Here is a 27,405-nt window from a genome sequence, read left to right as displayed (position 1 = left end):
TAAAGGCGATGTATATATAAATAATATGTGTTGGTTTACACTCTTCTGACCAAATCAAGATTTATCGCCAATATGACATACTGTCAAAAAGTTCGATCGCCATATTTTCCCGAGAAATTTTCAGTTTATATGTCAGAATTAATCTTTATTTAAAGCATGTCCCCATTTCCTTTGCTTTATTTACTGAAACCTTAAGGTAAAATATGTTTCCTGGAATTTATACATAAAGCCCAGTTTAATTTTTTTTAAAAATGCTTAGTCCGTGCATGCGTGTCCATCCATTTTTTTTTTTTTTTTTAATTTTTTTTTACATGAAACTGATACATTTCTTGCCATGGTCTCGTTATCGATACTGGCGTCTTTCTATGCTTTCGTTATTTACTCTAAAACATTTGAAAATTTCGATCAAGTATTGTCATCACACGTTCACAGGTAAAAACTTAAGCTGTGTATACAGAACCGTATCTAACCCCGTTAGTCCAGGTATGCCTACATTCACACGTGTATTAACAGTTTATTGTCTTAAAAAGTAAGTTTACAACAAAGAACCAGTTTTAATCAGCAGATAAACAGAATTTCATTTGCACTCAGCTTTTCTTCTAGATCCTCAATAAAAAAGTTTGACAAGGAAACAAAGGGTGTAGGGTGGGAGGAGTTGCACCCGGCATGGGCAAATTATTCATTTTCAAAGTTTTTGAGGACATGCATGGGTGCATATTATTTATTTTCTAGGTAATTGAAAACGGACTTATATTTATTTCTAACATTTTAATAGATTATTTATTTCGGATATCTGTCTTTGCAGTCAATATATATTACATATACATTTATACGATGTAGATGGAATTGTAGCTGTCTTAACCGTTTTCTTGATTGTATCTTCCCTTTAAAAGGCGTTTTTACACATTGATGGAAAATTTATGTAAAAAGAAAAACAATTAACAGAAAATTAAGTAATATTTTGCACTAATTATGTGCACTTCTACCGATTACTTTTCAAAGTATTTTTTCCTAGTGAGCCAAACACCTTAGGAATCCATGTAAAAAAAAGCAAATAAAATAAAACCTATTTATTATTTTATTGTTTGTTTGGTCATTCGGTTAAGAGATTTTTTTATGAAGCAACAGCGACAAGAACGTAAAAAGAATGATAGACGAAATGAAAGCATGAGGGATTTACAAAATCAAACTCATTTGCTTAAAAGTGTGATAAGTGAATATTTAAAATAATAATTGTATTCAATTAGAACAATTAAAAAAAAATCTACGCTTATTCTTTAAAAAAAAAATGCAGATGGACGCAACCAAAATATTTTTTTTTTATCCTTGTTATACATTGTGTGTTGATATGCTCCATTTCTTTCCATGTTATTCAACCATAAGTAGATGGTGTACAAATTAAGACAATAAATAGACAACTTGAAGTATTTTATTTTAAAAATTGAAAGTAGTTCATACAGAAAGTAAATTAAAAAAGATAAAGTAAATAAGACATCTAGATACATGTAATAACGAAATTACATCTGTAAAAAGGAAATATTTTTAACAGCTTTAACTTAAAATCAACTTCTTAGAAAATGCATGCAACACCGTCCTTCCAATTATATAAAATAAAGAGATCATAATAAAGAAATAAAAGACTTTATGAAGTAGCCAATCATAAACTAAAGCGTACAAGCTCCGCCCACTTAATATACATACCGTTCACCAAAGCGTACCGTTCACAAAACGAACCGTTCCGTGCAAGAAGCGTACCGTGCCGTGCACAAAGCGAACCGTACCGTACATAAAACGAACCGTTCCCTGCAAGAATCGTACCGTACCGTGCACAAAGCGAACCGTACCGTTCACAGAGCTACCGTTCCGTGCAAGAAGCGTACCGCACCGTACACAAAGCGAAACGAACCGAACCGTGCAAGTGATGTAGTAGCACGTTTTATTGTCTGTACTATTACCACAACTACTACTGCGTAGTGACGGCGTGTTGTATGGTACCGCGACGGCGTGTTTTTTGTTTTTTGTTTTTTGTTTTTTTTTTGTTTTTTTTTTTTTTGAACACGCTGTTGAGCTTTTGTAAACGACCCTATCCGGATACCATACTTCTTTCACTTCTGCACTAAGTCTCTTTTAATTAGAATGTTGATTATCTTCATGACCCATTCTTCTGATATGGGTATCACTATATCTGTAATATTCTTTTCAACCTCTAAGTCTGACCAATAGCAATCAAATATTTTCTTGCTTGTAAATGATTTACTATGTCCAGGCATTTTCCTTGTTGCTGTAAACGTGCTTCCATATATAATGATTTCACTTTTGAGACAGTCTATTAGCGAACTTTTTCCATTAAACCTTTGAGCGTTTATTCTTGCTCTGGTTCATATGTATAACTGTCATCAGCATGCACCTCCTCCTTTGTTGACATGCCCTAATATCCATAATTGTGTAACTTCAATAGCTTCTGTTGTGCTCTGTTATCAGATCATGGAATATTATACATGTTACAGTATTCAAGTCTTGTGAAAAGGAATGTTAGTACAGATATAAAAGCACAATTATTTCAATAAAATTACATGGTCATTATAAATTCCGTAGATAAACTGCATATACATGTGCTGCACTACATTGTAACTGGTAATATTCATGCAAAATGTGTATATTTTATAAGTAATGAAAAGTTTTACCAAAATTATGTTTATGATCCTATGTGAGTCCCTGTACATATGGGGTGTATGTACAGCTAATAAATTTCTCAATATATACCTTTTTTTATTTTGCTCATTGAAACTGATATAACCATCCTGATAAAAAAAAAAAAAAAAAACATTATTAATTATTTATTATAACATTCATTTTCTTGGGGAACAACCATTTCAGTTTCATTTGTGGGGAGGTCGGTGGATGGGGTAAAACTACTGGGTAGATACACACGTATATAGAACCTGAACTTGAAAATGAGTAAACTTTCCTCAACTGGGAAGAAGTCAATCTGACCTTGAATGGTCCCCCCTCCCTGCCAACTATTTTCAGTGAATAAATATATACAAAAAAGTCTCCAGTCATCTCCTAAAATTAAGCTCTTTCTGCAAGGGTATTATTATTACTATTATGGTTATTCTGACAAACTATCGAATAAATTACAAAGCTTAATACAATTTTTTAAGAATATTCTACAAAACTAAAATAAATGCCCTGACAAAATTCGACAGCACCCCCCTCCTATTTGAATGAAATTATCACTCCTTTATCATGTTTATAGATCTTAATTTCATGCCCTTTTTTAATTCTTTCCAGTTTGTACTGCAAAATGGCATATTTTGGCTGCATTCGTGTGTTCTTTGCACAAGCGGAATATAGTAAACGTGTATCATGATACTTGGTTTCTCCTTGCTTGTTTTAGGATGAATCTTCTATCCGCATACATGCACAATGTTTGCTTGTCCCTCCAATAAACAAAACGTCATCACGATGTTTTAAAGCATACATGTATAATAAACGTTTTAACAAGTAGATTTCATCACAATTTCCATGTCTACACACCGATACAACATAATGGACCTTAGCGCAGGGGCTATTTGTTTGTTCTAGCTAGATTGTTGCTTCTTTTTCTTACATTCAAAGATATTTAAAATGAGTTTTCCACTTTCATAGTACAATGATGATCCACAACTCCCTAGGTTCATACAAAATGATCATACATGACCATGATGACCTTCGTTATTCCATGTTGATATACATGTCATTTTTACCCAATAATACTAAAGAGTTCCAAAAAGGGGAGATAACAATTTAACTCCAGGTAATTGGTTGCAGGGGGCTAAAATAAGCAATAGAAATTTATATGAAGTATCTAAATCAGTTATTCCTTTTTTTTTTCTTTTTTTTAATATATTAGATTTAGAATTATTTTTGTTTTTTTGTTTTTGTTTTTTTCTATTTTCCATTTAGATATTTAGGTAATAGTCGATAAATATGATAATAGGCTGTTATTTGAAATATGCGAAATTGTAGCAAGGTATGGTATTTCAAAGTTTATTTTGAACATGTAGATATTATTTCCCATGCTCAATATTTTAATACATAGTAGACCTAAGACCATTCGAAAGATTATGCTTATTTTAATTGAATTTTTTACTTGGTCTTAAGAGAAAATAGCATTTAAAGTTGCTAAAGAATCATACTCATTGATTTAGGATCTATAAAATGACCTTTAAAAAAATCTTCATTTGAATTAAGTTTTTCTTCATTATTTGTATAAATAACTCCATACGTTTGAAAAGAAAACACAATTTGAAAATAATCTGATGGCAGAAGGTCACTTTTTGAATTAATCAGTTTGTATGGTTTTGTCCGTATAATTTAGTGTGATTTTCGACAAATATGCAAATGAGTTGTTACTAGAAGTAGATGCGAGGTTCTACAATTTTCTGTAAATATTCTGACTTCTACTTTTATGTAGAAAATTTTAAGCCACTAAAAAATCCTAGGTTGCAACCTTCCATTTGGACGATTCTTTAAATTTTGCACGGACAGACTTTTAATGTAATTAATATTTTGTTAGTTGAACTTCCTTTGTCAAAATATTATAGAGTTGTAAATTTTCTGTCTTGTATACAAATCAATATATTTTTCATGTTTCATGTTTTAAAAAGGCAAACTGCCAAAAGTTCTGGAACTTCTGTTTTACTTATACACTAATATAGGGTTGAAAAATATATTGCAAGCAAAAATTTGGAAATGCAAAAATTTTATTTATGGAATAAATGGGAATGACAATAATATTAAGTTTTAATCTGTTACAATACGTGAGGTTTTCCTTATTTTAGTGTATTTATATTGATATATAACTATTTTTCTCTCTCTTAATTTTAAAATATATTTACAAGTAAGCTTCCATGAACCAAAATGAATGAGTGTTAGTGAGAAAATAGGAGCAAATGGATAGGTAAAAAAGAATAATATGTACTTGATATCGTATGTTAGTATTCAGTTTAAAAAAAATGGATAAATAAAAACTAAACAAATTGTTAATTATATATATTAGATTATAAGAATTTCATCTTTTTGTAATTTTAAATAATTTAAAAGTTACATTTTATTTGATTATTTTTTGTATAATCGGAAGATAGAGATCAAGTTGATAAACTAAATGTCATTTGTCTTTTGGGCAAAAAAGAAAAAAAAAAGTATTATAATGGTAATGTAAATATTTCGAGTAGGAATTAAACCTCTAAGTGAGAGGAGTAAATTGTTTTATACAGTATTTATACTTACATTGATTACAATGAAAAGTCAAGGTAATTGAGGTGATAAGTTATTTGTATTTATTTTGTAGAGTCTTGGGGTCTTAAACATCCTTTTTATAGATGTTAATAGAAATAATCATTCAATTTTCCTTACGTTCATCATTTCGACCTGATGTATGTCTACGGACGGATTTTTCTTTCTATTTTCCAATTGATATAGTTATATTTAGTTACCGAACTACATTTCAATGTACGTTGTTGTATAATGTTTATCAGCGTACAAGTCTGTGCAATAACAAATTCAATGCGACTATGTTATAAACTTGTTGAGAAGCGTGATTAATAATTCTTTTTATGTTTTACCTTCAGCTTCTCTAAATCTTTTTTTTTTCTCTCTGTGTGTTTTAAAGGAAATGTTTTAATCATGTGTTTCTATTTTTAATTTATACAATGAAAATTTTTGTTAAGTGGAAAAAAAATTCAAATGAATATTTATCGAAGTAATTGCTGGTTAATGTCGGGGATGATAAGAGATATAATTCTGTAATGCAGCAGGTGTTGTGCGATTTTTAATTTCCAAATAGCAATTTACGTTGACTTTAGTACAAATTGAAAACAAAAAATGTAAAAAATTATTACGAAGTTTATGAAAATATTAAAATAATAAAACGACCTTAGACTAAGTTTTTCATAATGTGAGTGTTATTCTCACATTTTCACGTATTTCATCTGCATAGCAATTTAAATACAGGGGTATTTACTGTAAATCTAGTTGTACGTGTATACTAAGATGTATCGACAAGCAAGTTTATTTCCAGATATTTTAAACCAGAAGATTTCTCTTTTTGATATTCCGTTGCAGCCTCTTCGACCTGTCACCGTTGACCGTTTGCTAACTGACAACAGAGGAAATTTCTTCCTGGTTTATGTTGTAATCGCTTTTAAAATTGCACGTGCAGATAATTTCCTTACATAATTGCTAACTTAGCAAATTACTATATAGACAATATCATATCGTGGGATCCATTATTCTTAAAATCTTTAAAAGAAAATTACACGCGACTTATGTATGAAAGGCTTTTAGATCCACTCCCGAGAATCGTGTTCTTAAACGAGGCAAGCTATTGAAAAATATGCTGATGAAACAATAAAATCAATAGTGCGCTTAAAGTCAACATTTCGTAAATTCTATGATTGATACAATGACCTTATCAGGAAATGCAGCCCATCGTTGAGTCGAATGCTGACATTTTTATACAAATTGTTAGGTCATTATCTCACACTAAATCGCTAAGGTTTGACCGTTTGCTCGATAATGACAAGGAGCACAGGGGGTGGGAGCGGTGGACAGAGATACTTACTCCTCTATGACACCTGACCCCACCTCTGATGTTTTTAGATGTCCGTGTTTGCTCTGCTTCCTACTTGTATTGTTTCAATGGACTATTGAGCTTGATTCCTGTTCGTTATCATCATATTTCATGATTGCAGTTTGTGGCATTATTATTTGAAAATGAAAAAAAATGATACGATTTTAAATCAAATTAATATTATTCTACTGGTAAATCTTTACTCCATGAAGTTATAAACGGAGGGTATTTGAAAAGTTCCAAACTTTTTTAAGAAGTGTAAAGCCTTTTCGTAGACGTTAAAATTGTATACCTGTAAAAAGGTCACAATTTTTGTGATATATTAATTTATGGAATGACGTCATGGTTCCGTGTGCCCAGTATACCGGGTTTTGTAATACATGATGACGTCGTAAGCGGATCTATAATCATCGTTTTTGTTAAAACTTTTTTTAAACAAATTGGTACCGAGCTCTGCCAGGACCAAAAAAATATTATATGATAAGTCAGCTATTCCAAATTTCTCTTCATAGCTGGTTTATAGCTGCATTAAGGTCCAGTTACTTTATCACGGATGATTTTTATCCCTCTGGTATCGTTCGTTGGTTGATTTATTATAAGGCTTTCTACTCTATTAGAAAAACATATTTCATGTGAACTATGACATGTTTTTAAAACAAAACATGAAGAACAAGACTCTCAGCAGTATAAAAAAAAACAGAAATAACTCCGCAAACACGCCTGTTTCTATATGCATTTTAAGCATTATTTGTACAATCCAAACAATTATTCCGCCTCACTTTGGAGGTTAAAATAATGAGTACGAGTTTCATAAGTTACAATAATATTTATTTACCTTGATTCGTATTTTGTAAAAACAACGTATTTTGTACCTTTATTTAGAACATGTATCGTAAAACCTTGCCATTTTTGAAAGATTTTTAACACGTCTTAGAACGATCTCAAAGAACACTTTTACTACTGTATATTACAAAGTCTACATAATGTCTTTCTAAGGTGTGCTCGAGGATTGTAATCCAAAAAATTAAATTCAAAAGTAAAAAAAAAAAAAAAAAAAAAAAAACAAACAAACAAACAAACAAACAAACAAAAAAAAAAAAAAAACATTGATAATATAATGTGTTACATTGACATTTGGAGGCTAATGTATAAAAGTTGAAACACTTCAATAAATTCTTAATAAATTTCGAGAATCAGATATTTGTTTCTTTGAACTTGAATACCGAAATCGCAGAATTTTAATTGCATTGAGTGAAAAAGGAAAATATGTATAAAAATTCAATATTTTCAAGACAACTAACTTAAAAAAACACTCAACAGTAGTTTAACATTAGAGGCATAAACTACGTGAAAAAAAAAAACAGCAAACTTTTCATTTTGATATTTGAATTGCAATTGCAAAGTAATCAATTACGACAATTCATATTAACTTCAATAAAATCGATACTTAAACGATTGTAAAATACAGAGTATGTAACAGTTAGCCAATCACTTTTCTGTCATTGATTAAGGTTCTGATATATATTTATTTGGCGGTTGATAGACCATTTAGCAAACTTTCACAGAAACGCAGCAGTTACTTTTTTCCTTAAAAAGAGAAGAGAAAATGAGCAATCAGTGTCTTATCTCTTTTATTGTCGGATTCATAGTTTTATCCGAACCTATCATTATTTCACAGAAATATACCGCGATACTGGAATTTAATGATAAGAAATCAAATATCGAACTTTTAGGAGAATATAATTCTCATTCATTGACCGAGTGTGCCGCGATGTGTCAAAGGGAATGCGTCTTCTTTGGTTTCAACTCTCAAATGAAGAAATGTCGTACCCACAAGAAAAGATTAACGTCTGAGATGTCTGATGAGGCCGGTTGGAGATACTACTCTGATAACTGTGTGTATAATTGTTATTTCTTTTATGTCTGTTTGCTTGTTTGGTTGTTTGTATTTTAAGGTCCCATTCGAGAATTTTTCACTCACATGGAGACGCCACCACTTACCGATGGAGGGCTACAAATTTATACCTATGTTCGGCACTCGGGAGCCATTGAGAAGCGAATAATCTTGTTCGTGCCAACACCTACTGCGACAGGGGACATCGGTTTATACAGTCTTATCCGAAGGTCCAGTCTCGACGTCTCGCGGTGGATTCGAACCTGCGACGTAAGGATTAGCTCCATACTCGGCGACCCTAGAGCAGACACTATAACCACTGCGCCACGCGGGCGACTTTTTCTGTCTGACATAAATCACAAAAAACACTCTAAACGCTTCATCTGCTTTTATCGCACTCCTTTTAGGTCGAAGAGGTTTATCAATATTTACTATTCACGATACGTTTTTTTCCCGTGACATTACTGTTATATGCGGTATAAACAATTGTGTTTTCAACATTATTAATTCTAAATAATATTCTTGTCTCTTTGCTGATTTTTTCTTATTATTTTTATTTCTAATTAATGATTAATTTGAGATTAATGGAGTTATATTTTGTGATTCCACTATCTTATCTTTCTTTACTTTCTGTTAGTATTAACTTTGAAAGAAAAAATAAACTTCCATTGTATAGGATATATTAATGACAAATATAAGGTAAAATTTTCACACGATGATTCTACAGTAATAATATTAATCTTTGACTTAATGACACTGTATCATTCTTAACCATTAGAAAATTATAGCTTGTAATTGACTAAATAATCGAAAAAGAGAGCACTTTTAGTTAGGAACTCGAAATTGCTCTCTTGCAAACAACTGTCCTGAAAGCTGGGTGGAGAATCCTGCGCCATGCAGTAATGAGCACCCTTTGTCTACCGGTCAGATCCACCGTGTGTCCCCTGTCCTGATCTGGAAAACGGAAAGTTCGTGGACATTTCATTGTGAAAATAAAGGTCTTACCATCTGTGTTAAAGACGTCAGTCTACATTCAATACAACGACAGACTGTATTTGAAAACAAGGTCATTGTACGGACCTAAGAATTTAGGAAATGTTAACTTTAACATACCTTATATCAGCTGAAAGAAACGATATCATTGCCATGTTTTTTTTAGAAGTAAAATTAGTTCACTTTCACTGTCCACGTGGTACACCATCTGATCTATAAATATATTCCTCATTAACATTCCTATAAGAAATACAAATAATGTTCGAATTATCAACAGAGTATTGGGGTTAATTGAATTAAATTTAAAATAATATTAACCATATCATAGATTAAAGATCTGAAACAATTAGAAAACCAAAATAATTCCATGTAATTAGGGAGAGCTTGACATATTCTACATTTTAGTTCACAATTTAGCTTCAACAATTAACATTAATATATCTTGCAGGTATAATGTATCCTCTCACTACCTGTATTTAGGCATAATATGATTCCAGTATGTTTTTTTTTTCTTTTTCAGTTATTCCCTTAGATTGTAAGGATCTTCACGCAGATGGTTACACTGATACAGGGGTGTATGACATTTACCCCCATGGCACCATTTCCAGTCCTGTCAGAGTTTTCTGCGACATGGAGACAATGGACGGAGGATGGACGGTATCTAGTTTATATCAAAATTAAAAGTACAAAAATAATTCACAGTCAGTGTTGTTGTTGTTTAAAGGATTGTAGAATTTAAAAAAAAATATGAATATTTTGAGTTTATATCATAACACATTGATCCTACAATTCTTCTTCGAACCAATGAATTGTATTGTTATACATATTAATTTTCAAAGGCAATTCAGAAACGCGTAAACGGATCCCTGAGTTTTGACAGGAGCTGGACGGAATATAAGAATGGTTTTGGTTCACCTGAACAGGACGTCTGGGTTGGTAAGTGTAAATCACTGTCAAATAAGAGCTATCATCCGCTTCAAAGTTTGACAACATTTCTTTATTGTGGCAGATATAAAATTGAAGCGTATCAAAGATTTGGTTTTAAGACTGGGTAGTATGTTTCGACAATACTCACTTATCCTGTTTAATTTGTATCTTAAATAATAAGAAAATAATGAAAGCAAGAGGTAATTAAAAATCACTTAGTGGCATGGTATTAAAGAGACAAAAAATAGCACTAGTGTCTACAGCTTAAGAAAATAAGTTGATTTTCATCAAGGTATATTCATATTCAAAATAGAATTAATTGTATGTAATCCACTTTACAGTTGATTTTAAATATATCTTAATGCAGGAAATGACATAATCCATCAGTTAACAAAAGAAAACAACTCATTTCTCTATGCTGCCATCACTCTCCACAATGGTACAAGGCTGTATGAGTTGTACGGTCGCTTCTCTGTCTCCGATGAAACAGAAAAATATCAACTCTTTCTTGCAGGACCGGCCACGGGAACCTTAGGTAAGTGCTTTTTTTTAGGTAAGGTCTGAAAATTGGGTTCAAATCAAGTGCACCATCATATAATTCTTTGCATATAATGTTTATTTAGTTGTTGAAAAAAAGAGACAAAGAGACATGTTTCTCTAGTATTCTGTAAAGGTCCTTGATTCTGCGTTAAGCAAACTTCTTTTTTTGTATTTTACGATATCATTTGTGAGTAAATTCACAAATTCCGCAGGCATTGAATTAGTCACTGCTAAGTAGTAGAAATTTAGAATTGTATATCTTAAAAACCAAGAAAATTATGTTTAATTATTTGTAACTACTATATCCAGTAACTAGTATATCCAGTAACGTGTATATCCAGTAACTAGTATATTCAATAACTAGTATATCCAGTAACGTGTATATCCAGTAACGTGTATATCCAGTAACTAGTATATTCAATAACTAGTATATCCAGTAACTAGTATATCCAGTAACGTGTATATCCAGTAGCTAGTATATCCAGTAACTAGTGTATCCAGTAACTAGTATATCCAGTAACTAATATATCCAGTAACGTGTTTATCCAGTAACGTGTATATCCAGTAACGTGTATATCCAGTAACGTGTATATCCAGTAACTAGTGTATCCAGTAACGTGTATATCCAGTAACTAGTATATCCAGTAACTAGTATATCCAGTAACTAGTATATCCAGTAACGTGTATATCCAGTAACTAGTATATCCAGTAACTAGTATAGCCAGTAACGTGTATATCCAGTAACTAGTATATCCAGTAACTAGTATATCCAGTAACTAGTATATCCAGTAACTAGTATATCCAGTAACGTGTATATCCAGTAACGTGTATATCCAGTAACTAGTATATCCAGTAACGTGTATATCCAGTAACTAGTATATCCAGTAACGTGTATATCCAGTAACTAGTATATCCAGTAACGTGTATATCTAGTAACGTGTATATCCAGTAACGTGTATATCCAGTAACGTGTATATCCAGTAACTACGTTTGATCCGCTATTGTTATTCAGCTTGAGTTTCTTGATGATTTTCAATAATTTACATTTTTAACTACTAATGATTAGGAAATTTACAGTGCGTATTTGATATGTAATGTCAAAATGTTTATGAAAGCTTGATGTTCAAAGAAAATTATTTGATCGGGAACATAGTCAAATTAAAACTGCCGAATTCAAAACATCTCAGGGCATTTCAATTTTACAATACCTATTCTATATTAAATGAAAATCTTATATTTTAAAACCATTATTTCTTACCTTGTTAACATTTTGAATGATTTGTTTCGTATTGCATTTAATGCATTTTTAAGTCACGTTCTCTAACAGATATCAATTTTCAATATATTGGATATATTCATTGTTCTAATATTTCCAGTGACCTTTACCAAAAAAAAAATTATTTCGTTTTTTTAATCATAAAATTGTAATACGCCTTGGGTTTATTGTTCCATTAGAAAGGATGCTGTATGAATTGCATAGCGTTTTGTATTGTATTTTTTATAAATGGTATCGCTATTTACAGAAGACAGCACGAGAAGCCGTCTATCTTACATGTACTTCAGTATTATTGACAATAAAATTAATGTGATATATTTACATTCCAAATGTATTTTGCTTATAAAGTGTGAGGAATCTACGGCATTCAAAACACCATAACACCGTAACACAGACAGGGGGTAAAAGGGTTAAAGTATGCGTTTTATTTTGACGTCACTAACGTTGAACACCGTGGAAGTGCTATGTCAGGAGTGAAAATCAAAATCAAAATTCGCGCTCACATTGTACAGAATCTGTTGCAATGTCTCTTCTATTAATTTACCCTAAGGATAATACAGGGATTTTGAAATCTAAATCAAATTTACAGTCAATGCAAGGAGTTAAAAATGTAAAATAATATAAGCGATAAAGCTCGTTATTCAATTCGTTTGCAAATACTTTTGCAGTTATGAGACTATATCCTGCATAAAATAATGATTCAATACTTAAATGAATCAATCAATGATCCCTGTGATGTATTTTCTCTACAGGTGATAGTGTGTTTAACACGGGGATTTCTGCCCTTGACCTGTCTGGGATGTACTTCAGTACACCAGACAGGGATAACGACAGATTTATATCTAACTGTGCTGTTAAATATGGAGGAGGAGGAGGGTGGTGGTTTAACTCCTGTAGCTGAGCCTTCCTTAACGGTCCCTGGTCCTCGACAGACTGGAGGAGACCTTGGTATCCTACAGTAGAGAGAGGGACAAATGTGAGGAAGACCACGATGTTAATAAAACGTCACTAGGTAAACAACACTCAATCTTAAAAACCCGTATTTAATATTTGGTATTTCCTTGAACATTTTAAACGGTTATTAGAATATTCGTAAAAAGCATAAAACATGCCCTTTTTCTGATACATTATTAAATTCTTTTACTTTTTTCATAAAACATTATTTAATTCTTTTATCTTTTTTTTTATAAAACATACCCTTTTATTTTTCTTAAACATTATTTAATACTTTTATTATTTTTTTTTTACTTACAACAGATGGACGTTCAAAATTGAGAGACCAGGCCTCAAATTGACGACGATCATCAATCAGTCAAATGAAACCTTTCTGATAAAAGAGACAATTTTAAATTTATCATGGGATTCTATTCATTTTTTTTTTTTTTTGATAATGTTATATATTAAGAGAGAAAACTTGTAAAGAATTGTTTTTTGAGGGGTTTTGTGGTTTAACTATTTGCTGAAGCAATAATGTTTTATCAATTTTCCTTACCAAATGTACCCAGTTAAAACTGTACATAATATGTGTTGTAATAAATTTGAAACTAGAAATATTTCGTTCTTACAAACACTGCCACGCTGCCACATGAAGATGCCTTGACGAATAATTGGGATAAAGATTGTTCTATTATAAAAAGTATTACAGTGGAAACTGTTTTCTCCGACACCTGTACAATCTGTGAATCCCGACAATGAATTTCATTCTCATTTCTACCAATTTCTATTATCTTTACACTGTGTAATCTTACATCATGTTTATTTTCTCCCAGTGCATGTCGGATAAAACAGGTTTCATTGTATTCAAGATATTTTATAACCTAATCATAATTAGTTACATTTGATGTTCATGTTCCGCAGTACAATATATCCAGGATTAGGCTTCTTTAAAGAGATGTCCCCATCTTTTTTCCATGAATGCAGTATTTTGATTGGATGAGCAGACATAATCCATTATATACTTAATGTACTTTATATACATAACAATAATTGCTTTTTTTTTTTGGATGCTCTTGTTCCATTTTTATTTTGTGGAAAAAAAAAATGAGCTAAATATTTGACGTCAGATGTACTTCATATTTCTTTCTACAAATTGAATTATACCATTAAAATATTTATTTGGCTTATTTTTTTCTGGCAAGAAACGCAATGATGCCAGATTCGTACGTCTTAGAGGTCTAACGTTTTTAGCAAGGGTATTTTATGAGGTTAGAGTCAAAACATCACATTTTCTGAAGATAAATATCTTTTATTGCTACAGATAATCATTCAAAAAGAGTAAATATTAGAGTTTTCTGCTCTTGAATGTACAAGATCCGTCATCGAAGACTAATATCGTCACTGTAATTTTTGTTCGGGTTGAAACACAGATAGATATATTTACATTTTACAAGTATTTTGTTTATAAAATGTGTTGATAGCTACGCATTCAAAACATATTAACAAAGACGGGGGGGGGGGGGGGCGCAAAAAGTTATAGTATGCATTTAACTCTGACGTCACAAAAGTTTAACGCCGTGTAAGTGCAATGTCATAAGCGGAAATCAAAATTCGCGTTTACTTCTATAAATTGTAATCTACCCGAGGGATAATAAAAATATTTAAAAAAAAAAAAAAAAAAAAAAAAAAAGCAAGGCTAGGAGTAAAAAAAAGTATATATAAGCATTGAATAATTATTTTTTGAAAGATGCCGTCTCGAATCAGCAATGGTGTGTACAAACAAATTTTCATAAAGCGCTAGCTCGCGTTTCTCAATTTTTTTGCACTCATCGTTAATATTATGAGACAACATTTAAAAAAAAAAAATGATTCAATGCTTAAGTCTGTATTAAGACAATTCATTCTCTATTATGCGGTGTATGGACTATGATACATATTTCCAAAAAAAAAATATATAGACTGCAGTTTGGTACTTGTAGTCCAATAAAGAGAAAAAGTTTTTTTTAAGGAGCTGATGTTAATACAACAAGATGTTTTGGGGAAACAATGATGCCCTCGTATGGCCGCTTATCGCCAAGGTTGTCATTTGCAAGTTAAACTCTAAGGTTAAGGTCAAGAGATCATCATTGTTGGTACTCAAAAAATGGTCTTGTCAAAATGAGTTCACCTTTGAAATCTAAAAGCTATAAAAGCACCAACAGTTCAATAATTATGGCCAAAATTAAAGATTTTCAAAAGTTAGTCAAAAATTGTCAGGCCAAAATTAATAGTACACAAATGAATTTCAGAAGAAATACACAGGTGAATTACGAAAGTTTTAGAATCAGCCATTAAAAAGTTATGACTGAAGACTTTAAAAAGTAGTCAAAGTCTGAGGTCGAGATCAAAGGGTAAAAAATGTCGGTATTCAGGAAAAGCTCTTGCCACAGGAAATAAAGCGGTGAAATATTAAAGCCCTAGCACTTACCATTCAGAAATTACGGCCAAGGTTAAAGTTTTTCAAAAGTAGGTCAAACTCATAAGGTCAAGGTCAAATTGTCAATATTGTTGGTACCTAGGAGAAGATCTTGTCAAAAGAAATGATCACGTGGTGCATGTAATTACCTGATTTAACCGTTCAATAGAATTGACCAAGGTTAATACTTGGTATTTTTTTTAAAGTGTGTCAAACTCCAAGATCAAGTTCAAAAGGTCAAAAATATTTACACCCTGGGAAAGGTCTTTTAGCATGGAATACACCTGAAAAGATTGAAAGCCATTCTTTAACCAATCAAACATTATGGGTAAGGTTAAAGTTCTTATTTTACGGACTAACAGACAAACAGATAAACTGACAGACAGACAGACAGAAAAACAGACGGACGGTCAGAGCAAAATATATATGGCCCCGAATCTTCGATTACGGGTGCATAAAACTTTATAATAACACTTGGTTTTAGGTATTATTTTGTACGTTTGGAAAGAAGAGATCTGAATGTAAGTTTCCCTGAAGAAGTGCGAAGATAACGAGACGCCACAATATGCATTCTGTCTACATGCTATCCGAAGTTTATTTAAAAATTCTCTCCCGAGAAAACAAATGAAATACATAAAATTTAGGAGATTCCATTCAATTATTACATTTTTGACTCACTAGTCTAACACTGCATTTTTTCAATGATAAAAATATAATGGTGGCAAAAGTTTATTTTCATTTTAAAACAATGAAACATTACGTAATAGAACACTCTTCCGGCTCCAAATAAAACGGAGAATCCTCACAAATAAAGGGAAGTTTTAGTCCGTCTTCTCCTGTATAGTACGTGTAATTCCTCTCTGTCACCCAGCGCCACCTACCGTCGTTATGATAAGTCAAAAGGAGGCCAAAGATAGGATCAACTGCCGTCTCACCCTCGTCGTTTGGATTCCAGTTCTGATACGTCACAGGTGTCCAATTATCAAAAATTAGTCTTTCATTGTCAAATGTCAAAACATTGGCACGGAATGCAAAAGACCCATTCAGATCAACTTCTGCAGAAAAAGGAAAGAAAATAATATCAGTATTGAAATACCGATATCTGTGTCATAACATATAAACTTTCTAAACTCCATTTATATAATTTGTTTGTTGTTCTACACCCATACCCTTTAAAAACTTATAAATCGATAAACTTGAATTTATGTATCGAAAACCAACAGATGTTCAAAGGGAGAGTATCCCATTTTCGACCTAGGTAAAAAGTACAATTTTCTGATACATAAGCCAATCTAGGCATAACTAAAATTCAATTTGAAGAACAAAGGAAAATAAGTATCGTTGGATGGTGTTTGAAACCATAATCAAGGTCTTTTAAATGGAAAAAACAATTGAAAAATTACAAATTTCATACACTGCAATAAACTTTGTTTCAAGATTTCAATGAAGCTAGTAAACTAAAAGTTCTAAAATTTAAATTTGTGGAATGCAAAAAAAGGGGGGGGGAATATAAGGAGTTTATACACTAATATAGATAAAAAGCAGTTCTTACTTCTACCCATTTGCAAATTAGAGAAATGAAGGTATGTGAAGTGATAGATTGAATAATTACCCGGATGTATACGGTTTACCCCTAAAAACCTCCCATATCCGTCCCCATACCAGACCAGAAGCTCTTCACCCGGTTCTACGTCACGTGACGTCATATAGAAGATGATGCCCTCGCACGTTATAGGGATGACATTTTCTTGTTGATATTTGGCGGGAGAGTTCACAAATCGTAACCAGTTACTACAGGATGGGTCTTCTGCATCTATGTTATAAGTACCATCGGTTCCCTGTTTATCTACCTTTAAAAATTTTAAATCAGAAGAGACTCCATTGTGTATAAAATATTTACATACGGTGAGGAAATGCATGAACATTTAAGGTGTCTTTCCGAGCTTGCAGGAAAGGCTCGAGAAGATGCAATTGAATTTAACACTATTTAAACTTTCAGAACATTAACATCTAAATTATTTTCATTTCCAAATATTTTTCCTTAAGATACTTTGCAAATTAGAAAAAGTTCCTATTCTCATGAACTACCGTGGGATGAGTTAGAATATTTCCATTGTAAAGTAATTGAAATTAAAAAAAAAAACATATAGTGCATTTTTTCAGAAATGATCGTTGAATGACAAAAATATGTGGTACGTCATTAGAAAATAATGTGAATATAAGAAATCAATTTAGTTATTGAGAATTCATGAGGTTCATGAACTACAACGCTTCACGCCTGCATATTTATCATGAAGCGTTAACTATAGTTCATGTCCTGATGAATTCTCAAAAATTAATTTCTTTTTTTTAACTGATACTTTAAACATAAGTTCAACATTCATATATTGTACTGACTTTCCTTTAACAAATCATCATATGGATCAAAACATTAGAATCTTCGATACAATTGATTGATTATATATTCATTTTTTCTTCTGTTGTAGTAATTTTAACAGCCTTTTTGATGTCAAACATTTAGGTGTTCTCCTTTAAAACATTCTTTTTCAAACATTTTATATCGGGAATATATAGAATATCCTGTATGTGGATGAGATATTGTACCTGATTTTGGATGATTCTTCATATAATTTTACCTGCCATGAGTAAAAGTCATCTTTCCGGTCTACAGTGTGAATAAGTCCTTCATAAACCCCGAGGATAGTGAACTTCGGTACGAAGGTCTCTGCCCATGCGCCCATTCCCGCCCCCGGAAATGACGAAAGTTTTATGGAGAATCCAGGTGGCGTGGTAAGGTTAGCTCTCTGATGTGGAAGGGAACCTAGGGGAATCTTACATGTACAAGATAATGTCAAGGACACGAAACATAGGTCAAGGACAGATAATTAAATAATTTTATGATTAGATATATGGAAATAACGAATAGTATTCGAGCTCATTTTGTTGTATTTACATCCACTGAATATCGTCTCCTTTATTTCTTGAGAAAACCATTGCCGTTAAACATACAATGGCGTACATACCAATAATACACAATTCCACCTATTTAATTCTACTTTGAATAATTATTTGTACAACTATAAATATAAACAATAAAACGTCTTTTTTTTGTTTGTTAATAGGGGAATTAACGTTGCAGCTACTGCAGAAAAAAATTACGCATACGCTGGTAACGCATTTTCTCGGCAACAGCTGCAACATTAATTCCCATACTAACAGCCAAAGAAAGCATTTTATTGTTTAAGTACATACCTTTGCATTAGGAATGTGTCTATATTTAGAACTTTTTACACCGTGTTTAATGTAATCTGCACAAACTGCAAAGAAAAACAAAATTGCACTAAGACTGTCCTAGGTATGCAAAGCATAATATTTTCATTCGAAATGTATTATCCTGATAAAAATGTGCTAATAACATCGGTTTTGTTAATACCATAACAAGTCTCTTGCTAATAAAGCACTGATTTTTTTTTTACATCAATGCTTTTTTTTAAAAATCAAGTGTGTATTAGCTAAACAGAATGGAGTTATTTTAAGAAAGTGATACTTTATTAATTCACCATGAAATTGATTAACGTGGATAGAAGTATCGAATTTTAAATTTGTGTACGTTTTTGACAAATTAGGTTAAGAGAAAATACTATATGGACAAGCATTCACACATGTACATATACATTACGTTTGCATTAGAAACTCTTTATGATCAAAGAAAGAATTTTTTTTGCGCGTGAGGTATGAAATGACGGTCAGGTTAAATGAGGTGTGAAATAAAAAAAAAAGAAGATAGGATGAGGTGTGAAAGGAGTTTAGGTAGTAAAGTTTGAAAAGTAGATCGACTAGAGCGATACGTGAAATGTAGTCAGGTGAGGTGAAATGTAGTCAGGTGACGTGAAATGTAGTCAGATGACGTGAAATGTAGTCAGGTGACGTAAAATTAACTTGGGTTCTCATACGGAACATCAACAATTTATCATATCTTCAGAGATCAAATCTGCCAACAATCTGTTGCAATTTCGATGGGCACTAATTGTGCTCCGTTATTCACAGGCACTTGGGATACCCCCCCCCCCCACATCCCGTTTTTCCATTTTTTTTTTCTTTTTGAATCTTTTTTATTAGCCGACCTGTTTCTATATGAAGCAGAATTAAAACTTCTACATGAGAAGAAGAAAGCACTTGCTGTGGCCTTCAATCCCATATTCAGAAATATTGACGACGTATAATCAATTAACAATAGTTACTTCGATTCATATGTCTCGATTTATCCCAGTGAACTTGAAATAAAAGAACCCTGTCATATTTTCTTCATATTTAGAAAATATTGTGATAGGCGGTCAATGAACCTTAATACTTACAGTTCTTCTTTTCAGTCTCAACATCCCATTCCTTCTGAGCAATCTTAAAAAGCTCCTATAAATGCAATAGAATGTTGAACGTTATATTTGTTAGAAGGTAAATTTCAAATAAAAGCATTTTGCGAGCACTTAATAGAAACGCATCAATTTTGATCTTACAATAATTAAAAAATAAGTATTAATCTCTCTCTCTTTCTTTCTTTCTTTCTCTTCCTCTCTCTTATTCTTTCTCTTTTCCTTTCTTTCTCTCTTTCTGTCTCCCTCTCTCTCTCTCTTTCTGTCTCCCTCTCTCTCTCTCTCTCTCTCTCTCTCTCTCTCTCTCTCTCTCTCTCTCTCTCTCTCTCTCTCTCTCTCTAACACACACACACCTATATATCTTCTTTCTCTCTCTCTTTCTCTCCCTCCTACAACTTACATTTCTTTCTTGATATATGTTGAAAAAATTCATCTCTGAAAAGAGAAACTTAAATCATTTTATGTACCGTATATACTCGCTTATAAGTCGAGTTATATCATTTTATGTACCGTATATACTCGCCTATAAGTCGGGTTATATCATTTTATAAACCGCATATACTCGCTTATAAGTCGATTTATATTATTTTATCTACCGTATATACTCGCCTATAAGTCGGGTTATATCATTTTATGTACCGTATATACTCGCCTATAAATCGAGTTGTATCATTTGATGTACCGTATATACTCGCCTTTAAGTCGGGTTATATCATTTTATGTACCGTATATACTAGCTTATTAGTCGAGTTATATCATTTCATGTACCGTATATACTCGGCTATAAGTCGGGTTATATCATTTTATGTACCGTATATACTCTACTATACTATAAATCTGTAAAGACTTGTACGTATACATAATGCTTATAGTAACCTTTACATCTACCTGTCCTGCATGCTCTCAACTTTGTAATAAGTTATAGAAATATAAACTATATTTCGTTTTCCAGAAAAAAAAAAATATTGACTCGCTTATAATTCGGAGATAGAGGTTTTGACCAAAATTTACCTCTAACAAATCCGACTCATAAGCGAGTGTTTATTACGGTATTTTATTTCCCTTAAACGACTTAAAGGAGATTATATACGGTATTTTATTTTCTTTATCCGACTTATAGGCGAGTATATACGGCATTTTTTCCCCTTTCAATTAGAAAAAAAGTGTAAATTGTTAGTTTCATTAAAACTGATTTTTTTTAAATAAATGGTTGCATTAACAAAAATGTTTAAGGAGGTTCGATCCTGAGCTTTTTAGCAGATTTTGGTCTGGGTCTTAATTTCTAAAATTATGCATCATTTTTAAGTTCTAACATTATATCTGGATTCTACGATGCAAATTAAACTATATCCAATGAAAAAAACTACGATTAAATTCCATCCTAATAGGATTAAGCCAGGGACTATATTTTGTGGTGGAAGGCTTTTTAGAAGAAAATAATCAATTTTTCCCTTTTGAAATACCGTATAACGGGTATTTTCTGCGGTTGGAAATTTTTGCGATTTAACCCCTAAAAGGTAGCAAATTGATTTCTGCGTTTTCAATTTCTGCGGTTGCACTATACCGCAAAAATTTATTTATGGGGTATGGTCATGCACTAAACTTTATGAATTATCAGAACGCTGTCATGTTTACGTTTTATAAATTCATTAAGACATACACTGTATTGATCAAAGGTGCATGAAAACTGGTATTAAGCTATTATGCTTAATTAAACTACTATCTTTTATTTAGTTTTTGTAAAAAATATTTCGAGTACCAATTGAAATAAATTAATGCAGTGTCAGTCCACCTAAACAACAATACAAATCTTTATTCTAACAGACGTTTTATGCGATCTATTAAAATACTAGTATTTAAATATATTTAGATGATAATAAATGCATCCAAGCCATATTCTAAAATACATTTCTAGTTAACTGCAATCAAAATTAATTTGTTGCTTATATTTTAAGCTAAAACAAACAGTTGCATAATCGAGTACCCCTAAGTTGACGGGTAACAATCACAGGTGTCCTGTGCATTGAGACGTAACTAATCCTGTCAGTCGTATGCATTAGGTGAAATTCACGAGACAATCGAGCCACACTGTGCATACACGCAGTAATTATTGTCTCAATATAAAACACAAGATTGAAAAAAAAGTGTTTAAAAAAGAAAACTACCATGTGTTGTTCGCAGCTATCGGAGTTTGGACTAATAATTGGGAAATAAGTACAAGTAAAGATGTTTTTGTATCAACTTATTTAGTTGATATTATTTACAGGAAGGTTTTGATTCAATATGTTTTGGACAAATCCTGACATCTAAAATCTTCGAATTTCGATGACACCCGAATTTTCTTGCTAACGAGGATGTGGCCACTCATGAGTCTGCGGACGCATCGATTTTAAAAACCTTGCGTTCCAAATAATTTTGTTGTGTCCAGCACGCAGGTTCTTGTGTTATGAGAACCCTGTTAGACATACGCACCACTTATCATAATTGCATGTACAAAATATCTTAATGAATATTGAAAAAATATTTTGCGATTGTAATTTTTGCGGATTTGTCCTATCCGCAAAATTCCGCAAAAATTGGACAACGGCAGAAAATACCCATTATACGGTATATACAGTACATGTACTGTTAAGTTTAGATTCCTATTTTTCCATGCTGGTTGCACACAGAGCTGTTTTTTGCAGTGAATTGTTTTATGCTGGTTCTGAAATATCTATTAAATTATTTCTTATGAATTCTTTCATTATGTTGTGACAAATATAGTAATTATATTCTGAAAGTCCAGGCAAAAACTAAGCCAATTTTAACATAAAATCAACACTTTTTTAGTAATATCTAAAAATCTACATCATAGACCCCCACTTTTGTTTTTCTTTTCTGAATATATAAGATAATTTTGACCAATCTGCCTAAATTCAGCAAAAGTTTAAGACTTTAGAATAACTTTCTTGCTTGTTAAATTTTTAATGCCAGAAAAATCACATTTTATGGGTGCAGAAAGGTCAAATAATTCATTATGCGGAGCAATTTGAAACTTTTTCTTAGTCACAATTTTAATGTGTCTTTTTTTAAATAGACTCATAGTTTATTTTGTCCCATGATTTATTTGGATAAAAACATTGGAGGGAAAACGTTGAAGATGTGATTTTTGAATAAGACACAAATTTCAATGCAAAAAGGTCATATTAAATGTGCTGTAGCGCCAAAAGAAGCATATTGATCCCCATTTTTTGTTTTGATTTTTAATTAAGCTATGTTTGTAAAAACTAAAAATATACTTGACAAAAAAAGTTTAAGACTTTAAATATCAGGATCCAACCTCGTTAAATACTCAAGATTTAACCAATAATCTGTCCTGAAATTGGATAATTTATAAATTAACTTCAACAGATAAGGCATCCAAAAAAAAAAAAAGAAAAAAAGAAAAGAAATCCCTAACGAAAGTTTTTTTAAGAGGTGGAGGTACATACATGAGAATTCAAATGTTGTATGGCGCAGCATAAAATAGTTTCTGGTTGTTTGCCAAATAGTTTTTAAAATTAATTTTATTTATTGTATATCGAGTGGTTTTTATTTTTTGTTAAATTTTGAGCCAAAATTAAAAAAAAAAATACATAAAAAAAATTATGGATAGGATTCTTTGACACAGGCAGTCGGAAATAAGCAAATTAAATATAAATTTTATGTGGCTTTTTCTTTAAAACTTAGATCCACTCCTTTGCTTACTTTCAATATATTTTGTGAGTACTTTTTCTTTCTCTTCAGAGTCTAGAACGACCATGTGAGCTCCCTGCTGATGACAGATATCACTGGAATTTAACATGGACGTAGGTTCTTTGTGGAAAGAGAAGCACCATCCACTCACATTCACGAATCCCCGGGAGCATCTCAAAACCTCTGAGCCGGAAAACCCAGGGGGACATGTCAAAGACTCCGAATCAATGGCGATCAAAACTGTGAAATGATATATGTTTTTACAAATTTCACATATTAATCATTAACGTGTCTCCGCCCTCACGTTTTTATATTTTCAAACTATATATGATATATTCATGTACTTCATTTTGCAACAACAGGACGTGTTATTTAAAAAAAAACTCTCTGAAAATATGCTGCAATATCAACGATAACATTACTGTTTGTTACTCCAGAGGTACATGTTCAATTAGGCCAAGTTTTTTTTTCTTTTGGTTTACGATTCCGCCGACCCTAATTTTCACCAATCATGAAAATAAAAATAATGTCTTTTTCCGACATATTTTCCGGATTTTTCTCAGCTGAACTGGTGGGTTTTAAATTTTAAAATGCATCTTAATCAAATAAGCGCTTATTAATATATTCTTGAGACCTCTATAAACATTTAGGTGACCGTAAATAAGCACAAATGGTGGTTCTGTCATGTGACAAGGTAATTCCTCACTGAAAGCTATGAGATACACTTAAAGAACTTTTTCTGCATGGGAAAGTGAATAAAATCTTGGATGCATGATCTCTTTCTCCAACTGCAATGTCTCAATTGGCTAAATTCATACCGTAATAATGGAGAGTGACACGGATACACCTATAGATAATAGGCCAATTTGGTGTTGAGAGATACATCTTAGTTGAAGTAATTCTGACTGGTATTTCACTGGATGAATTCAAATATGTATAAAACATTTGTTGATTTAATGAAGTAAATTCATTACACAAATCTTTGAAAATTTGATACTCAATTGACATCAAAGCCCTTTGAATTACTAAGTAAATAATGAGCATTGCCGACTGTGCAGGTACATTGCAAAAATTTAAAGGAGGACTTGATTGAGAAATTATTAGGCTTTTGTGCCGCAGGTTGAAAAAAATTTGATAGCTGCATGATCAAATTATTATAACCTTTATTTCAACGTCAATTACTTTTAATATTGTTAAACAATTAAGTTGTATTTTTCTTCAATCTAAATTTAACTTAAATTTGGACCCTTATTTTTTGTTTGTGGGGATGCCAAGGTTTATAACACATTACAAATCACTGAAGAGCGCATAAAGAAGTTGAACATCATGAACAAAGCACTGATTGGCAAACAGAAATCAGAACTAAATGAAAATGACATTCAGTCTAAAGTTAGAAATGAATTAAAATTAAATAAAAAGAGTTCTGTGATTTAGACAATAAAACTTAAAAACACTATTGACGTGTATTATTTTTATTAAAACAAACATTGCTGGTATTTTAAAATGAAATTGTTGAATCCTAAATTATTTTTATTTTTCGACCACCCAATGCATTTTTTGAGACAGAAAATCGTAAACCAAAAAAAAAAAAATAAAAACTTTGGCATAACTGAATATTTTTCTTTTCTCTGTCAGGGAGAAATCGCATATATGCTTTATATATATTCGCTTCAGAATAAGGCGAAGAAAGAACCTGAAAGTGTCAAAATTTTGATTGGAAACAAGGTTAAAAGAGAACTTAAAGTTAATGCAAAGTTTCCTTCTTCTTTTTAAATTTTAATAATTCGGAAGGCGATCTTTTATCTCTTTTACCTGTAACAATCCAACTCAAAAGAGGTACTGCTACAATCGGAAGGCCTCTTGACATTACGTTGAAATAAATGCATCGGGTTTTTCTACAAAAATAAATAAATATTCGAACAATTAAATAGCAGGTAGATAATTTCAGCAATTCTCTGTAAGTACTAGTAGATTAATTAAAACAAAGCTATTTTTGTTTAAACATATTGATAATGTATCATACCATGGGGGGGGGGGGGGGAGAGGTTCTATTCTAGCATTTTCATTAACCAGTGTAATAGCTAAATAATTCAATTTATAGAAGGTGTACATTTGTTGTAGATTTCAGACTTAGTTTAAAGATCTCAGACTTTGTGTACAGACTTAGCGTATCTATAATCAAACAATGTTCTATCGGCAAATCAGGAGCGGATTCAGGATTTTAGTTGTGTAAGTGGGGCATGGGTCAGATTTGATACAAAATAAAGACTACAATTAATATCTAAAAAAAAAAATCAGAAATGAAATCCCTGGGTCCGTTTTATAAGAACTCGTAACCTTACGTTGTCGTTAATTCTGGAATACCGCGATTTTACGCAGGACTAAAGTTACGGTTTGACTTTATTAATGGTTTTGGGGTATATTGTTTATAGATATTAATTTTAAAATAGTTCAAATGTTTTGAATATTTATTTTCCAATCAAACCATTGCCATCTATTCAATTTTCAGAATCTATCTATTTACAAAGTTGGAAGACCACTATAGTTTTTATTCCCTTACAAGCACATCAAAGACAACAGCTGATCGATGTCATATCAAAGACAACAGCTGATCGATGTCATATCAAAGACAAGCAAAGATCAAAGACAACAGCTGATCGATGTAAAGGACGTTTTGAGATTTTACTTGTGTATTTTAATTTTAAACAACAATTATCAGTGATAATACAACTTATTAACACAACTATCTTTGAAAAAACAATACGATAAAACTGTTATTTACGCGGAAATTCGCCTGCTAAACACCTAAACATCCTCTTAAGACAAAAGAGTGGGTTTTTTTTTTATTTTGTATAGACAATGTTTTACTTTATTAAAGAACATTTCATTATTCTTAAACTAACAATTAAAAATACGTCAATTTCACTGATAACTTCTACCAATAAAATTATTCCGCATCTAAATCTTTTGTTTATAATGTATTTTAATCAGATAACATTTCTTTATTTAAATATTCACGTTTTTCACGGAAATCTCTGTCGTTCGTACACGGATTTCTACGAAGTAAGAGGGAGGTAGGCATTTTTCTCACAAAGATATATATTCACAGATGTATATCATTTTTCAATACTTAATTACAAGCAAAAAATACATTTTAAGGACATATGCAACGTACCTTACCTACTGATAATTTTTCAAGATATTCTTAATTTAGAATTATAGTACCATCAGATGTTCATAGACAAAAAAAAAGCACGCATTACCAGGGGTTTTGAATAGATATCAATTGATGTAAATTCTTCTATAATTCAAAGAAAAATATACAAAAATTACGTAACATATATTCTAGATGGTTTTTTTTTTTCATCTAAATTTGTTTCAGAAGAGGTGTACAGCACCATACATAGACATTAAAAGAGTAGCACACAGGTCCTCCAAATATTGGAACTCTTCGACTCCAGGGAAAAAAGAAACGATAAAGTTCAAACTACATTGCGTATGTCCTTAAAGGTACTGAATGTTCAGTTAAAACTCTGTCAGCGTCGCTTGGTGACTGAGTAGTGATTGAAGGATCAGGAAATGGAACAGTTCTTTCTCTCTTTCCATTTGTCACCTCTTACCGGACAATTGATCTTTATGTACATGTACATGCGCTACACGTGTTTTATGTTTGCCTGAAAACAC

At 31.7% G+C, this 27,405-nt stretch overlaps 2 protein-coding genes across 2 annotated transcripts; one reads left to right on the top strand and one right to left on the bottom strand.

Annotated features, from left to right (window-relative positions):
- The first annotated feature begins 8,346 nt into the window (after positions 1 to 8,346).
- LOC133198507 (fibroleukin-like) lies at positions 8,347 to 13,147 on the top strand. The gene is made up of 5 exons (XM_061334590.1): positions 8,347 to 8,511; positions 10,024 to 10,160; positions 10,343 to 10,439; positions 10,798 to 10,965; positions 12,999 to 13,147. Exons 1-5 carry the CDS (start codon positions 8,388 to 8,390, stop codon positions 13,145 to 13,147), a joined length of 675 nt encoding a protein of 224 aa, XP_061190574.1. The 5' UTR covers positions 8,347 to 8,387.
- A 3,203-nt stretch (positions 13,148 to 16,350) lies between these two features.
- Positions 16,351 to 25,612, bottom strand: LOC133199275 (histone-lysine N-methyltransferase PRDM9-like). Its single transcript, XM_061335109.1, has 8 exons — positions 25,534 to 25,612; positions 23,734 to 23,961; positions 20,408 to 20,442; positions 19,993 to 20,047; positions 18,890 to 18,954; positions 18,274 to 18,468; positions 17,250 to 17,487; positions 16,351 to 16,692 (listed from the first exon to the last, which is right to left on the bottom strand). Exons 1-8 carry the CDS (start codon positions 25,586 to 25,588, stop codon positions 16,394 to 16,396), a joined length of 1,170 nt encoding a protein of 389 aa, XP_061191093.1. The 5' UTR covers positions 25,589 to 25,612; the 3' UTR covers positions 16,351 to 16,393.
- Between the last annotated feature and the right edge of the window lie 1,793 nt (positions 25,613 to 27,405).

Source organism: Saccostrea echinata, unplaced genomic scaffold (assembly GCF_033153115.1).
Source record: "Saccostrea echinata isolate AGI-Se365-2 ecotype Australia unplaced genomic scaffold, CSIRO_AGI_Sech_v1 ptg000033l, whole genome shotgun sequence".
In the NCBI taxonomy this organism is placed as follows: Eukaryota; Metazoa; Mollusca; class Bivalvia; order Ostreida; family Ostreidae; genus Saccostrea; species Saccostrea echinata.
The sequence above is the reverse complement of the archived record's forward strand: the minus strand, read 5'-3'. Positions and strand labels throughout refer to the sequence as shown.